Genomic DNA, 14,507 nt, shown 5'->3' on the forward strand with positions numbered 1-14,507 from the left:
CCGCCTTGAGTTCCACAATAGGGGAAAGGTAGGATATAAATATAATCCTTCCAAGCTAGCTCAGACCAGCCCCAGACCTACTTAGCTTCAAAATGGTGGATGTCTTAAGTGCCTCTAGACCTTCCTCTGGGCCTAAGTATAGATGCAAAATAATGACTCAGGTTGTCAGACATGAGCTAAAACTTAAAGTACAGGATGTATCTGAGAACATGCTGAATCCAAGAATCAGAATCTGTGATCAATACCAGCATACTTTCTCAGCAACCAAATTTGGGGAGCTATTTCATTCCTTCTGTTCATAGACAGCTGGACATCGGAAGCTTCCCCTGATCAATTACAAATCACTGAGATCTTCCAGTAGGTCTACCTTCTGTCCACCCCTCTTCTGGAGCAACACTGTTGATTGCTCATTGGTTCCCGAGGCAGAGGACTCGTGGTTCTCTGCTGCTTTTGCTGCGACTGACTGTCCTGGCTACCCCAGGAGAATTCAGAGCAAGGTGTGTGTCAAACAGGAATGGAAGCAGTGGGACTGAGAGCAAGTCTCTTGGCTGACAGGGAGATCGTTTGCACTGCCATCCTTCTGCCTGGGCCTGGATCCTGGACTTCTGAGCATTTTGCTCTCCTGGAAGCCGCTATTCCTATCAGCTGATATCTGCCTGACTCTCTCTTGTGGGGTGTGTGTGTGTGTGTGTTGAGAGAGTTTCAGGAAGGGGTGGGGCTCTATTTCTGTTGGCAGCAATAACAACAGGGGAGCTGTTTGTGCCTGGCATGGTATATCGTGCGCTTAGCCACAGGGACCAGGCCAGCTGCATCATAGGCTGCCCAGCCCAAGCATGGTGCCTACTGTGTGTCAAGCTCACGCTGCTGTTTAATCCAACACTGGCTCTTTATTATTGTGGATTTGACTGGGCTGACTCTTGGAAGAGAGGGGAGAGGGATCACATTGGATGCAGATTGCAGGAAGAGTGGACACTATGCCCTGGAAATGGAATACTCTTCCGAAGGTAGGCTTTTGTTCAGGGTTCGGCACATGCGTGTGTGGTCTGTGGGGTGGGCTGGAGAGTATAATTGGATTCATCCATAGGAACAGGTTGGGAATTGGCTCAGCATCTGCAAAGAGGGATTTGCATTGGGCTCAGTTCTTCCTGGGCAGGATGGGATGAATAGGATAATATAATGGAATAGAATGAATAGATATAATATAATATAATGAAATAGAATTAGTGCACATAACATGTGCACACGCACACACGCGCACAAACACACAGAGAGAATATGCTAACTTACAGAATGGTAGAAGGTCCTCAGTGTGTGTGCTTGCATGCATGCATGTTCTGCAGTGTTCGAGGGGCAGGGTATTTTGTGTCCCCTTCGTGTGTGAAAGTATGTGTACAAGGAATAATGGTTGTGTCTCTTTGTATGCGTGTGTGTGAAAGAAAACTACAGTCTGCACAGTGTGTGAGAAGAGGGTGATAGCGCCTGTGTGTATGTACAAGAGCAGGAAAGGAGTAGGGAAGTGCACAGAAACTTCCAAAATGAGTCTTCATCTGGATTCTTCACTGGATCCTGGAGTTCTATAGGAAGTATTAGGAATTTTCCATTGCTTTGTTCTGTAGCCACTTTTGTGCAGAGTTCTGGGCACTGCAGAATGCCACAGCTTTCAGTTTCTTCACTCATTTGTGGGCTCATTTGTGTGCCTTCCATCTTCTGTTGAGCCCTTTACGTTACTGGTACACAGATGTGCATTTGGTAGAAGCCACAAGAGCAGTTTTGATCTGATCATAAATGGGGGTTGATCAGAGTTCTTTTTGTGCAGTGCCTAAACGCTGCACAGGGAGGCTCATACACAACAGGAAAAAGAATGCTGAAAAGAATGCTGATTAATCATCTCCAATGGTGAGTTTGCATTGAGCTCAGTCCTTGCTGGGCAGGATGGAATTCTGCAATCAGACTAAAGGACCACAGGCAATTCTGCAATCATGGCTTAACAATATACATATACTATTCATTGTTAACATGGGGCAGGGTGTGTGAATGGGAGCTGTGGCAATGGATGCTGTGGCAAGCTGTGCGTGGCTTGAGTCTGGAATTTCAGGAGTTCCCCAATTTAAACAGGAGGGATGTAGTATGGGACAAACCTGTGCAGCAGTAAAGTGATGGAACAAGAGGAAATTGGCCATGTCAAGGGCTCTCTGCCATTTGTAAATATTTAGGCAGGAGTGCAATAGAGAGAGAGAGAGAGAGAGAGAGAGAGAGAGAGAGCGAGAGAGCGAGCGAGCGAGCGAGCGAGCGCGAGCTTTCTCATTTCTCAGTTGATAGCACCCACTTTTTAAAAAATGAAAATACAATTTTAGAGAAGAGTTTTGCTGTTGTGCATGTTGGGCTGATGCACTCCCACAGACCTTTTTGCACTTGGAGCAGGCTTCCACCATCAGTCTCCAAAGGAAATGGAATGCTGACAGAACCTGCAAACAGGAAAGGCCACGTGTCCCTCTGTTCTCCTCTTCGTCTGAAGGCCCAGTGAATCTCTGCAGTATGATCAGTTTTGAATTAAGTATGCATGGCTTAGGGGTTTTTTTCCCCCCAGGAGAACACTTTCTTTTATAAAACTACTTGTACTTGCCTTCTGATGGCCACCATCTGATTCATCTGAAGGAATGGTGAATAACATGAATGTATGAACTGACTCTTTGCCTAGAAGCAAAGATGACAAACTGAGGTGGTCAAACCTTGGGCACATCATGAGAAGACTCACTGGTGAAGACGATCAGGCTGGGGAAAGTTGAAGGCAGGAGAGATGGATAAATAAGGGATGGATAGAATCCATAAACCACAGCTTGTAGTTCAGAACAGCTAGGCAGGCCATCATGGATAGGACATTTTGGAAGGCTTGCATTCATAGGTCTCCATAAGTTGGAGGCAACTGGACAGCATGTAACAAAAGCAGCAGCAGCAGCAGCTGCTGCTGCTGCAATGAATTGACTCTAAGAAAAGCTGGAGAAACTCTTGTCAATGAGTAGAACTCGGTGTTAGGCCTCTTTTGAATAGACTTATTAGAATGAATGGGACTTAAGCTAGTTATTGCTAGCTTACATCCTTTTCATTTCAAAAGATATAGTTATTCCTATCCACTGAGTTCTGTTCTGATAGTTCTCTTTTGCACTGATGAGGTTTTAAATGTTTTTGAGGATTTCAGAAGGCATAATACATGCAGCCAATCAACTCCATATTAACTGCCCACCATGGTTGCTTTGTACTCACGATCAAGAGAAGGCATGGTTAGACATGGGAGTTGCTTGTTGTTGTTTAGTCGCAAAGTCATGCCCAACCCATTGCGACCCCATGGACAACATTCCTCCAGGCTCTCCTGTTCACCATCCCTCGGAGTCCACCCAAGCCCACACCCACTGCCCCAGTGACTCCATCCAGCCGCCTCATCCTCTTCTCCTTTTGCCGTCAATCCTTCCCAGCATCACTAAGAGATTGCAATTGAGCCATTCCTGAAAAAGCCTAGCCTGGACCTAGAGGATGTTAATAACTACCAGCTGGTGGCCAACATTCCTTCTTGGGCAAGGTGCTTAAGCAGGTGATGGACTGAACAGCTCCAGCGACTCTTGAATGAAATAAATTATCTAAATCTATTTCAATCAGGCTTCAGTTCCTTGGTTGCCTTGTCAGGTGACCTTTTCTGGGAAAAAGACAGGTGGAGTGTGACCATGTGGATTTTTCTTGCCGCTTTTGGCACCCTCCTTATGGCATCCTCCTGGCTGGGCTAGGAATAGGAGGCACTGTGCTGCAGTGGCTCTGCTTCTTCTTGACTGGACGGTTCCAAAAGGTGCTGCTGGGAGATCATTGCCAGTTATGAAATGGGGTACCGCAGGGTTCTGTGTTATCCCCTGTGCTATTTAACATCTAAATGAAACTACTGGGGAAGGTCGGCTAACGTGCCACCAATATGTGGATGACACTCAGCTCTACCTCTCTTTTTCATCCAACTCTGGTAGTGCAATGGCCACTCTGAATCTGTCTGAGATGGTAAGGGATCGGATGATGGCCAACAAACTGAGACTCAGTCCAGACAAGATGCAGTTAGTGGGTGGTTCATCAGTCCAGTTGCGTGATATAGGACCAGTTCTGGATGGGGTTGCACTCCTTGCAAAGGACGAGGTTCATAGTTTGGGGTGCTTCTGGACCTGGAGCTGTCACTCTGAAGCTGACCCAGGACCCTATCAGGACAGAGAAAGCCTAGCTACAGGGATCCATGCTCTGGTAAACCTTCGTTTGAGTTGCTGCAATGCACTGTATTTGCAAATGGTCTGGAGACTCAGCTGATCCCGAAGCAGGGCAGCAAGATAGTTGATGGAAGCTGGCTGACAAGAACACATTTCGCCAGTAACTTTGTAATTTGGTTTTTATGTATCCCATTTTATTCTGTATCATTGCTATTGCAATTGCTGTTGTGGTTTTGTTCTTTTAAAATTGTGTGTGCGTGTGTTTAGCTTTTGCTTAATTTTAACTTTCATCAAGCGCCCAGAGCCTCAGCTATTGAGTGGTATAACAGTGAAATAAATAAACAAATAAAAAAAAAATCGGCTGTGTGTCTGCACCCCAGCAGGGGTCTCCGACAAAGGAGGAGGCCTCCTCCTCCTTCTCACTATTGCAGCTTGTTGCTCACCTTTGGGTCAGGCAATTGGCGTGATGAGAAGGAGAAGCAGCAGCAGGCTCTCCCTACCTGCTCCCTGGTTCTCTGTCTGCCAAGCAAGGTGGTGGTGGCAATATTGAGGGAGGGCATGAGGCGCCAGCTGGGGACTGTGACACTGAGTGGGTATAGTCAGAGAGGGTGTAGGTGCATCGAGAGTGTCTTGCCCAAATGCCTTCAAAGCCCTTGAGCTGCCACTATTCCTTTCTCCTTATTCTCCCCCTTGCCCTTCCTGTTATGGAATCACCAGCTGCTTTAAAATGAAATAATTAGGTATGATGGCCATTCAGGCTTTGCAGCCAAAGCTAGGTAAGAGTGGACTTGCATGCAGAACCAACTGAGGTTGAGAAGTTAAATCACTCTCCTTTTTCCTGGGTGTATAGAAGGCTTGGTTGAAACTGAAGATACTAAAACAAACCAGGTGTGAATGTATATGTTGTTCCCTGTTGGATCTTTCTTTAATTAGAACCCTCTACTTAGTGTTTCAGCTGAGGTCGCAAAGTCGGCAAACAAACTGAGCACACATGGAACTTTGGGGCCATGGGAACAGTGCATAAATAGAAGCTTCCTGCTCTAACAACTCAGACATTTCCTCCTGGCATTTTGTTCCATGAAGTTCTAAGCCAAGACAAAACAGTATAGTTCTAATGACTTGAGGAGACCTTCTTGCACTATATTGCAATGTTTCCTGATGGCGCTCTGTAAAGCAAACTCTGTTGGGCTTTCCCAAAATAGGTATAAAGGGGGTATAAAATCCCTTGCATCCTGAGTTCAGGAGCACTTGCTTGCAAAACTATGACTAGAGACTATATTTCTCATATTTTATGCTTGCACATGTTAAAGCTATCCGAGGTTGCCTTGTCCAGTTGGTCTGCATGTGTGCTAAACTATTATTTGGACTGCTCAGTGTGTTATTGAGAGTGCTTCTTTTAGAGGCCGTAGAAAATCTTTGGAAGGTGAGTTGAGTTAAGATGTGCTCCTGGAGTGAGAGTAATCATGAAGATGAAGCAATCTTACAAAGGCATATTTTTATTGTCTGTAATTCTGAGGCTGCTTGGATAATTTACCACTTGAGCTAGCATATTGCCACTCCTGCCTCTTACGTTGGTGCCAAGCCGGTTTTGTTTTTATACAAACTTCTGGCAGTGCACTCCACTTGTACACCTCTCAAGTGGACTGGCTTATTTAGATGGTTTCACTTCCATCCAGCATTCAGCATCTTGTATGCAAAGAAAAGGTCCCTTTTGCATGACTGCACTAATTCAGTCGATGGCCCATCATGAGGAACAACAAAGAATACAAAGGAGGCTTATTCACATGCCCGAATCATCACTACTTATAAATGTGGATTTGTGCGATCCTCTTCAAATTTGTATAAAAGAAGACAAGAGAGCACATGTAGCAGCATGGCAGAAACCAACATATGCACACATGTGCACATACATGCACACTTGTATAAATGTGCATGCATGTGTGCACGCACGCACACACACACATATACGAGATATATGGGAAGAGTTTTGCTGACTAATGCTACTAAGGACTTTGTGGAGGTTCTCTTCCAAATACTAGCAAAGGAATCCCTTTTGTATCTCTGATCTCCTCCTAAAGAATCCCCGGGGTTCTCCTGCTGGCATAAGGAATGGAAACCCCAGGCAGTGCCACCACAATTTTTTTAGCCTGGTAGGCTGCATGAGGTGTGTAGCCTGCATTTACTGAACTCCCGCTGTAGAATAATCTAACAAGCCAGTTTTCTCATAAAAAGGAGCTAGAATTGCTGTGAACTGTAGTCTGTTGATCACAAATTTTGTGCTAGTGAACGCCGCCTATTTGCTCCTGTGTAGTTCCTTCTACCAGGGAAAGCAACCAAATAGGGATGAATAAGAATTTCATTGTTGCACACCAAGTATGCAAGCGTGCATTATTGGACGCTCTGGATGCAGTTGTAAGTTGCATGTATCTTCCAGAAATGATCACATATTGCCAGATATGGTCATTTCTGATTTGTACAACTTTTTCAGTTTGGATGAAGTTCACCCTGCAGACTGGAAGCCCCACATTAGTCTATAGAGGAAGCTTGTGCAAATTAAGACATTTGTGCAAAACTGTACATATTTTGCACTGGATCATTGTGCAGTTTTCCCAGACAGTGAATACCACAATGAACAGGAACTGAGCATGAGATGAGCAATGAGACAATGCTTGGAGAATGCTAGCAATTTCAAATATCACTCATTCTCCCATCACTATAGGAAACTATCCACTGCTGGTTTGTTTAGCATTATAACTGAACCAGAATTCCTTTGTTGTTCCTCAGCTAGCAAGCCAGAGTCTGAAGCCAAATTTTGTTCTTATCTTTTGATTCCTGCCCTGTTTGCAACAGACAAGCCAGGAATCCTGGTTTAGATAAAATACGGAACAAGCCAGCACTGGAGGCTTCCACATTTGTTTAGCCACTTCTGCTGGCAGAACCAAATGGAAGCAATCAAATGGTGGATATGAGGATGTAGTTCATAAACAGTAATCCAGAATTCACATCAATTCTACATCAATTATGTGTGAACTGAACATAATGCGTGTGTATGGTAGATGACCAAAGCCTAACATATTGTCATGTGTGTATTTGCCAGATGTCTTCCAAATAGGAGAAGCCAGTCAACTTACATTCGCCAAATAATGAAAGATCTCTGGGTGGAATACAAACAGTTGAAAGATTAGACTGCTATGGAACAGTTATAAATATAAAAATACAATTCAAATGTAAAAGCGAAACAAAATACACTGTTGCTTTGAAATGAGTGGTTAGACATTCAGTTTCTGTACTCCTACCCTTGCAGCATTTAGCTCTGAATGATTAGAAGCCATAAATAATTGTGGGTCCGCTGTGTGAGGCCAACTGTGTCTGGGTGCACTTACACAGAACTCATGTGCATTAAACATACGTGGTGCACACTGTCTCCAAGTGTTGCTGATGGTGCCAGAACTCATGTGAGTGCTTGACCCACTGTGAGCATTTATTCCTGGGGACCCGCGGCCATGCTGTCCTGCAGTCCTGCTGCTGTATGAGAAACGGTGCAGTGGATAGTCCCTTGTCATCAGAGGTAGCTTGTTGGCATGGGAGATCTTAGCACACCATGCTTTCGTCTTCCTTTAGTGGGGATAGTAGTCCCTTCCTGCTCTGGGTAGCTTGTCATGCATGGGAATCTTGGCACCCCATGGTATTTTCTCTATCCTTAGTGGGGAATGGAGGTCACTGAATTCTACTCTGTTGGAATCTTCTCTTCTTTGGACAGAGAAGGACTCCCAAACATCTTAATATCAATGAGTGGAGGAGAGTAATGTCTGTGCCTGTAGTGTGCAGCTAAGCATGCATTGATATCGAACCCCTCCCTTCTCCTGTTATCTTGACTTGCTTTCAAGAGCATGTCTCTTTCAACACAGCCTTAAATTAAATCCCGCAAGTCCTCTCTTCCTCCTCCTCTTCCTTCTTTGTGCCTTGTGGCTTTACTCTGCTCAGCTTGATAAATTGTCTCATAATGATTCTTGGTAGGACCTTGATTCCCTGTGTATTTATAAGCACTGGCTGCTAATTACCAAATTATCTCTGTTGCTAGAGCCAAGGAATTCAAACACAGTTGGCTCAGCAAGATGTTGCATGGAGGTCTGCATTTCTTTTCCTGTACTCTTCCTTTAAAAAAAGACAACAACCACAACTTGGACAGACCACAGGTTGGAGCAAGTTTGTTCAACTTTGGGGCCAAAGTAACTTTGTTTTCACATGTGAAGGAAGAGAAACAGGGTCCACACTGCTCTCCCAAATCTCACCATGGATAAGAAGTAACTGGGGAATAGTGCTTCCAAGAAAGGTTATAATTAAGCAGCTTCTCTTTTCCTTTGCCCAGTGTGCGGAAACTCAGTTCATCCTTCTTAAGAGCTAGATTAGGCATTGCTCTAAATGTATGTCTAGCAGCTATGTTTTTTTCCTTTAGTTTTACACAGGGGTAGACATACAGCCCTTGGTCTGGATTAGAAGTCTAACATAGGGGTAGGAGGGCTTTTAAGATCCAGATTGGACCTATGTGTCCACTCCCAAGTAAAAAGGAGAGGGAGAGGGAGAGGGAGGGGGAGCGTTAGGATGGGAAGAAGATGGAGCTTCTAGGTCCACATTTAATGTAGTGCCTCTTTTTGGTCCTGCTTTTTGCTGCAGAAGGAAACGAAGGTGGTACTCCCTATAATCTCAAGCCTCAGCGAATTGGACAAAAAGTACTCTAGGTTTCTGTAGGGTCTCAGAATAAATGTTTCTATCCTGCACAACCACTGAATGATTTGCTGAACTCCTTAATTTGGCTCAGAAATTTTTGCCCTTCTTAAAGGTGGGTGATCTTTTCCGTGCTATCTGTGATAGAAAGAGTAGCCACAGAGTAGCTGTGTTACTTGTATATTACAAGAAGACAAAACAGTGCCACTGCTTAGGTAGTGACCCTGCGGCAGTGCCCACCCGTTTCCCTCCCTGCAGGTAGGAGGGGCCAAGAGAACTGCGCTACGTTGTGACTGTCCCTCTAAAGTCTATGCAAGCATCCTGTGGAAGGAGGAGCCTGGCACCAACAATCAGGGCATTTCTGAGACACTAATACTTGACTATGACTGATGCAACCCTAAATAAATCCACTTCAGCAAGAGCTTTTTGGAAACATTAAAGACGGTGGAGATTTTGCCTTTTTGAGCCAGCTAGTCTCTCCCCCGCCCCTCCGCTTTGTGCCATCTCATTGCCCAATTGCCGTTAGTATGAGATCTGGAAACTAAGAAATAAGCACTCAGTTTCTTCAGTTCTTGCTGATTGTGTTGCTCTGCACTGAAGTAATGTAATGCAGTAACATGGATTTTTCCCCTTTTTGTTGTGTTACTAGGTCTTCTCAAAATCCCCCAAAATTATTCAGGCACGGCGTAAACCCTCAAGGTAAGTCTCCTTGGTAGGTGAGATCATTTCCTGTCCTGGTAGGAGCCTGTCCTGAGAAACCAATGATGCTGCATTATTCATACTTTAGAATATGCAGTGCCTTCTTTGTTCTTTGATATTTCTGCTCTGCTGAATCCAGATGATCCATGTTTGGGACATTTATTTGCAAAAGCTGGTATGCCAAGTCAGATTTTCCAAAGAGTTGTTTCATGTTTTCATGCTATGTTCAGATCCTGCTATTATTCTGCTTGGTCCCCATAACAGCGTAGAGAACTAACATATGTTTGCACATAGATCCCAGTGGAAGGACGTGAAGATCTGAGTGAAATGGTTCATGCTTCACATTGTGGAAGTGAATGAGGCAGCCTTAAGCACCTGAAAAGAGGCTTGCTGGATCTGACCAAAGGCCTGTCTGGCATCCTGTTCCCCCAAGTGGCCAGGCTGTGGCAGTGGCGTGTGTGTGGTGCACTGCAGTGATTACGAGTGCTGGAGTGGGATGCAGGTGATCTGGGTTCTAGTCCCCACTCAGCCATGGAGCCACCTGGGTGATGTTGGGCCAATCACAGACTTTCCACCCAACCTACCTCACAGGGTTGTTGTTGTGAGGATAAGATTGAGGGGAAGAAGAGAATTATGAAAACTACTTTAAGTTCCTGGGAAGGAAAGAAGGCATGCTGCCTCTGGTCCTGGAGTTATTAAATAGTTATTATCACTAATAGTCATAATATTTGTAATCCCCGTTTCCTTCCCATGGGTTTTAATATGGGATCCTACTTCTTCACAGAAAATGTGTTTACTGGCTCGGACTTGCACCGGATGCCATGCTTTTGCTAGTATTTTTTTACACATTTAAAAGTGCTGGCCAGAATAGTAATGTATGGATTGTGGAGCATGCCAATTTTCATTTTAGATAGCTCCCCACCCAGATCCATGAGTATGCTTTGAGCCTGTTTCTGAATTCAGGACCTGTATTCAGTATTGCAAATGTATATATTTTGCTTCTGCAAAAAGTAGACTCTAGTCCAATAAATCTGGCAGTGATTAAAGTGCTGCAGGACCCCCATTGTTCTTCCTTAGTACCTTGCACTTTATCATACAGTTTGCAAAAATTCCACACAAAAATCTTAAGCTTCTCCCCACCCACCTAAACATGCACACACAGTGCAATAGGGACTCTTCAAATCAACATATTTAATGTGGAATCATTTTTATCATAGTTCCCCTAGCTGCTGTAGTCTCTGGGTACCACTGGGTTCCACATCTCCATGTTCAATATCATTGGTGCTACATGATGGTCTGAAGGCCATCTTTGAAAAAGAGAAATGCTGAGAATTAAGGTTTGGTTTGGTTTTGCTGAGAGGGGATATCACCTTATTCCTGACTGGGAATGGGGGAACAAACTTGTTTGGATGTGAACTTCAGGACTTTTGCACTTTGAACCAATATGGAAACCAAAACTCAGCCTTTGGAATTCAAACTCACCAAATTCTATAATGGAATTCTCCAAACAATGCACATGAAATTGTTTATATTAGGCAAACATGCCCACAAAAATATCTTTATGAGTAAAAAAAAGAAGTAAAATTAATTTTAGTAGGAAAAGTACCTGCTAATGTGTGTTTGTAAGTGCGTGCACATGTGCACAAACTTGCATACAAAAATCGTGGTAGTGGGAGAAATGTGCAAAAAAAAAAAAAAGATTTTTCATGTGAATTTTACAATAATTTCCAAACTTAACCTACATTTGGAAAACTCAAGCTTGGAATGAACTGAATTTATGATTGCTGAAACTGAGAAAAACCAAAAGTAATCAATTTGTCCATCTGTACTCTTGAGTTATGTTCTGAATTACACATTTGTTGTAATCAAAACATCCATAGAGCAATGATAGTTTAAAGGAATTGCCCACTTGTAACACTCAGTGAACACACTCCAGACTTGACAGCAGAAGCAAAGTGAGACGATGTTCAGGGATGATCACAAAGATACGCCCACTGCATTTTAGACCTCTGCTCTTACGTCTCCACTATGGACACTGCTGACAATGGCGTCTCTTTGACCTAGGAGTCTGAGCCTAAATCAGGCCATGGAGGACACTTGTGAACTAGACCTGGTGTATGTCACAGAACGGATCATTGCCGTCAACTTTGCAAGTTTGTCAGAGGAACAGACTTTCTGCAGCAACCTGAAGGAGGTGGCACAAATGCTAAAATCCAAGCATGGTGACAGTTACTTGGTAAGGCCTTTACACGACTGCAGTTACACATGTTTCACTTTAAAAAAGATCATGCAGAGAACAACTGGATGCCATGCACGCTGCATTCTGTCCCCTTGCTCATGCCTTATCAAAGATTCAGCAACATTCTTATTTTTATTTTTGTAATTGGTCTCAACTGAAGCCTGAACTTGCCCTGGTCGTTGGCTCATTACTTTATTTATTTCTTCTTAACTGTGCATTCATCTCACGATGTTTCTCAGTGCCCACTTGCCATAGTCAACCTTGCTTATTTTGTCCGCTGTGTCCTTGTAGCAGAACTGAGGCTGGTGGCTTCAAGGTCTTGGAAGCCTGCCAATTAAACAAATCCATCTCATTTCCATTCCAGTAAATGGCATAAAATATGTGGATGTGCCTCAGGGCACACAGTGACAACAGCGTAAATTCAGAATTCATTTCTTAATTTAAAAACAATTCAAAGCTCATCCTTGTAATTCTAGGGAGAAGACACATAGATGCATATTAAAACAAACAGCAGCATATGCCCTCCCCCTCCGAGTCTGTCACTGTTGCTCCCATGTGCTTTTCCGCCATTTTCTTGCCCAGCCCTCTGTCCACCAGACAAACCATCTTTTCTAATGTTGCATATTTTCCTCCTTTCCACTAGCTTTTTAACCTGTCAGAGAGGAGGCATGACATCAGCAAGCTGCACTCCAAGGTAAGACAGAACTGCTTGTAGATTTCAAGTGGAAAGGAGAGTGAGTAAATGAGAGAGAGAGCGCGCGCAAAACAAATGGTTTTGGTTGGAATGCTTGTAAATGGTTGAAGGGGGAAAAATAGGGCAGCACTTTTATTTCAGTTACAGAATGGCAAAACCAAGGCCAAGGTTGAGGAATCTCATGTCTGCAGGACAAATCCAGTCCTTTTGGGGTCTGGATCCGGCCCTTTGAAGTTCAACAAATGGCCATAGCCCCTTTCTTGAGCCCACTCTCTTTCACCAAGCCTCAAACCACTGCTGCAGTTCTAAAATGTCAAAATGCCTCTCCGTAGATGTTTGAACATTTCATTCCTGCTAAGAAATAGTGCAGATATGTCCAGTTTGCAAGCAAGAATGTGAGCAGGAATACAGTTCCCTGAATTTGTGTTTGTGTTCAAAAGTGTGTATTTATGTGTATCCCCCTGCTCCCACCTGAGCTGTCACACTTTAGCTGGGAAGTGGGTGGGAAAGGTGTTTTATATTGTTCCCTAGTGGAAAGAAAGATGCTCATGTTTGGGCACATCAATGAGATGAACCGAGGAGATATTTAGAGAGATTCAATAAGCTGAAACAACACCTATTTGCCTACCTGTATGCCTTCCCAGAAACTTACTGACAGTAAGAGCTTTTAGGTAAAAATATACTAGTATTTTTGATGCTTTACCTCCAGCTACTTTGCCTTTAGCTCCATTCAATGGATTATGGCCTTCAAGAGCATCTCCAAAGGCTCCCCTTGTGTTGAGAGAGGTTCCCCATCCCTGCTTTATGCAGAATATTTTTGGGAACCAGAAATGGGTTTGATCTAGGGATCCTGTTCTGCCCTCTTCCCACTTCCTGAACCTACATCCTTTTGGCCTCAGAAATTGCTGAGCAAAAAGCAAGCCTGAGGAAAGATATTGATTAAGCCACTAAATAGTGGGAAGTGCGTTAGTGTCCTCTAATCCAATCATTTTCTTAAATCTATCACCAGCTTCCATGGCTAGATGGAAAAATGAAGTTGAGGGAATTAGGGCAGGACTTGAAAAAGCATGTTGTTACATTTTCAGTGGCTCTGGGCACATGAACTCATTGTGGGAGAGGTCCCAGGACCCAAATGTACAAACTGTTGTTCTGAGTGGAAAACTCAACAGCTGTTTGGAGGGGAATTTGAAATGGAAATAGATCCAAATGGATCTGTTTGCATTGTACGTTCCTGTTTTGAAGAATTAAACAAAGGGACTTAATGGCCCAGGGAGATTAATGTGCACCCATCGGCGGTCGCAGCCCAGGACCATCCTTCCGACTGCCAGACTGAGCATCTCTGGAAAGAGACACTGTGAAACGCTCAGACCCTGGGATGAAGAAGAGCCAAGGGTGCTGCCTTAGCCACTTGCCTCCTTCCTTTTGGATTCCCTTCTGATGCACAGCTCCTTGACCCCTTCCATGCATGTCTCTCTCCCTGGGTTTGTTTTGTCCACTAATCCCACTGTGCTGCTGCTGCTGTCTTTGGCAGCCACAGAAGCTGTTCGTCGACCTGGAGCCAGGCACACGGCTGAAAAATTTATCCTGTTTCTCTCCTCTAAATCCCGGAAGAGCAGCAGTTGTTTTTGGTTTGCCACCCTATTTATTGAGTGACTGTGGCAGCAGATGGATAATGTTGAGTTGGCACAGGATAGCCATGGAGGAGGGGAAAGAAAGACTGTCCTCAAATCTGCAGTGGGGAGAGAAAGGAAGTTGCTTGTGTCCCGTGAGCGAAGCAGCCACTCTGCTGCTGTGGAGTTTGGCTGTACCAAAGGAAGGAGGCAGTGAGCAAGGGCTTTTCCAGAGGGATCTGTTTATGTCACATTTATAGAGCACTTCTTGAGTGCTTAAATGCTTCTGGTACATCAGTCTTCCCCAG

General features: G+C 44.2%; 1 protein-coding gene across 13 annotated transcripts in view; it reads left to right on the forward strand.

The window, feature by feature from the left end:
- TNS1 (tensin 1) overlaps nucleotides 1-14,507 on the forward strand; it is a 368,326-nt gene that overhangs the window by 245,209 nt on the left and 108,610 nt on the right. For 12 of the 13 annotated variants that reach the window (XM_044438202.1, XM_044438203.1, XM_044438205.1 and 9 more), the window contains 3 exons: nucleotides 9,607-9,656; nucleotides 11,721-11,892; nucleotides 12,539-12,589. In XM_044438202.1, coding sequence (XP_044294137.1) covers nucleotides 9,607-9,656; nucleotides 11,721-11,892; nucleotides 12,539-12,589 — 273 coding nt within the window. Of the gene's footprint in view, nucleotides 1-454; nucleotides 1,005-9,606; nucleotides 9,657-11,720; nucleotides 11,893-12,538; nucleotides 12,590-14,507 lie in introns of those variants that run through there. The other variant, XM_044438215.1, reaches the window with a different exon arrangement.

Source organism: Varanus komodoensis, unplaced genomic scaffold, assembly GCF_004798865.1.
Source record: "Varanus komodoensis strain SLA01 unplaced genomic scaffold, ASM479886v1 scaffold32, whole genome shotgun sequence".
Lineage (NCBI taxonomy): Eukaryota > Metazoa > Chordata > Lepidosauria > Squamata > Varanidae > Varanus > Varanus komodoensis.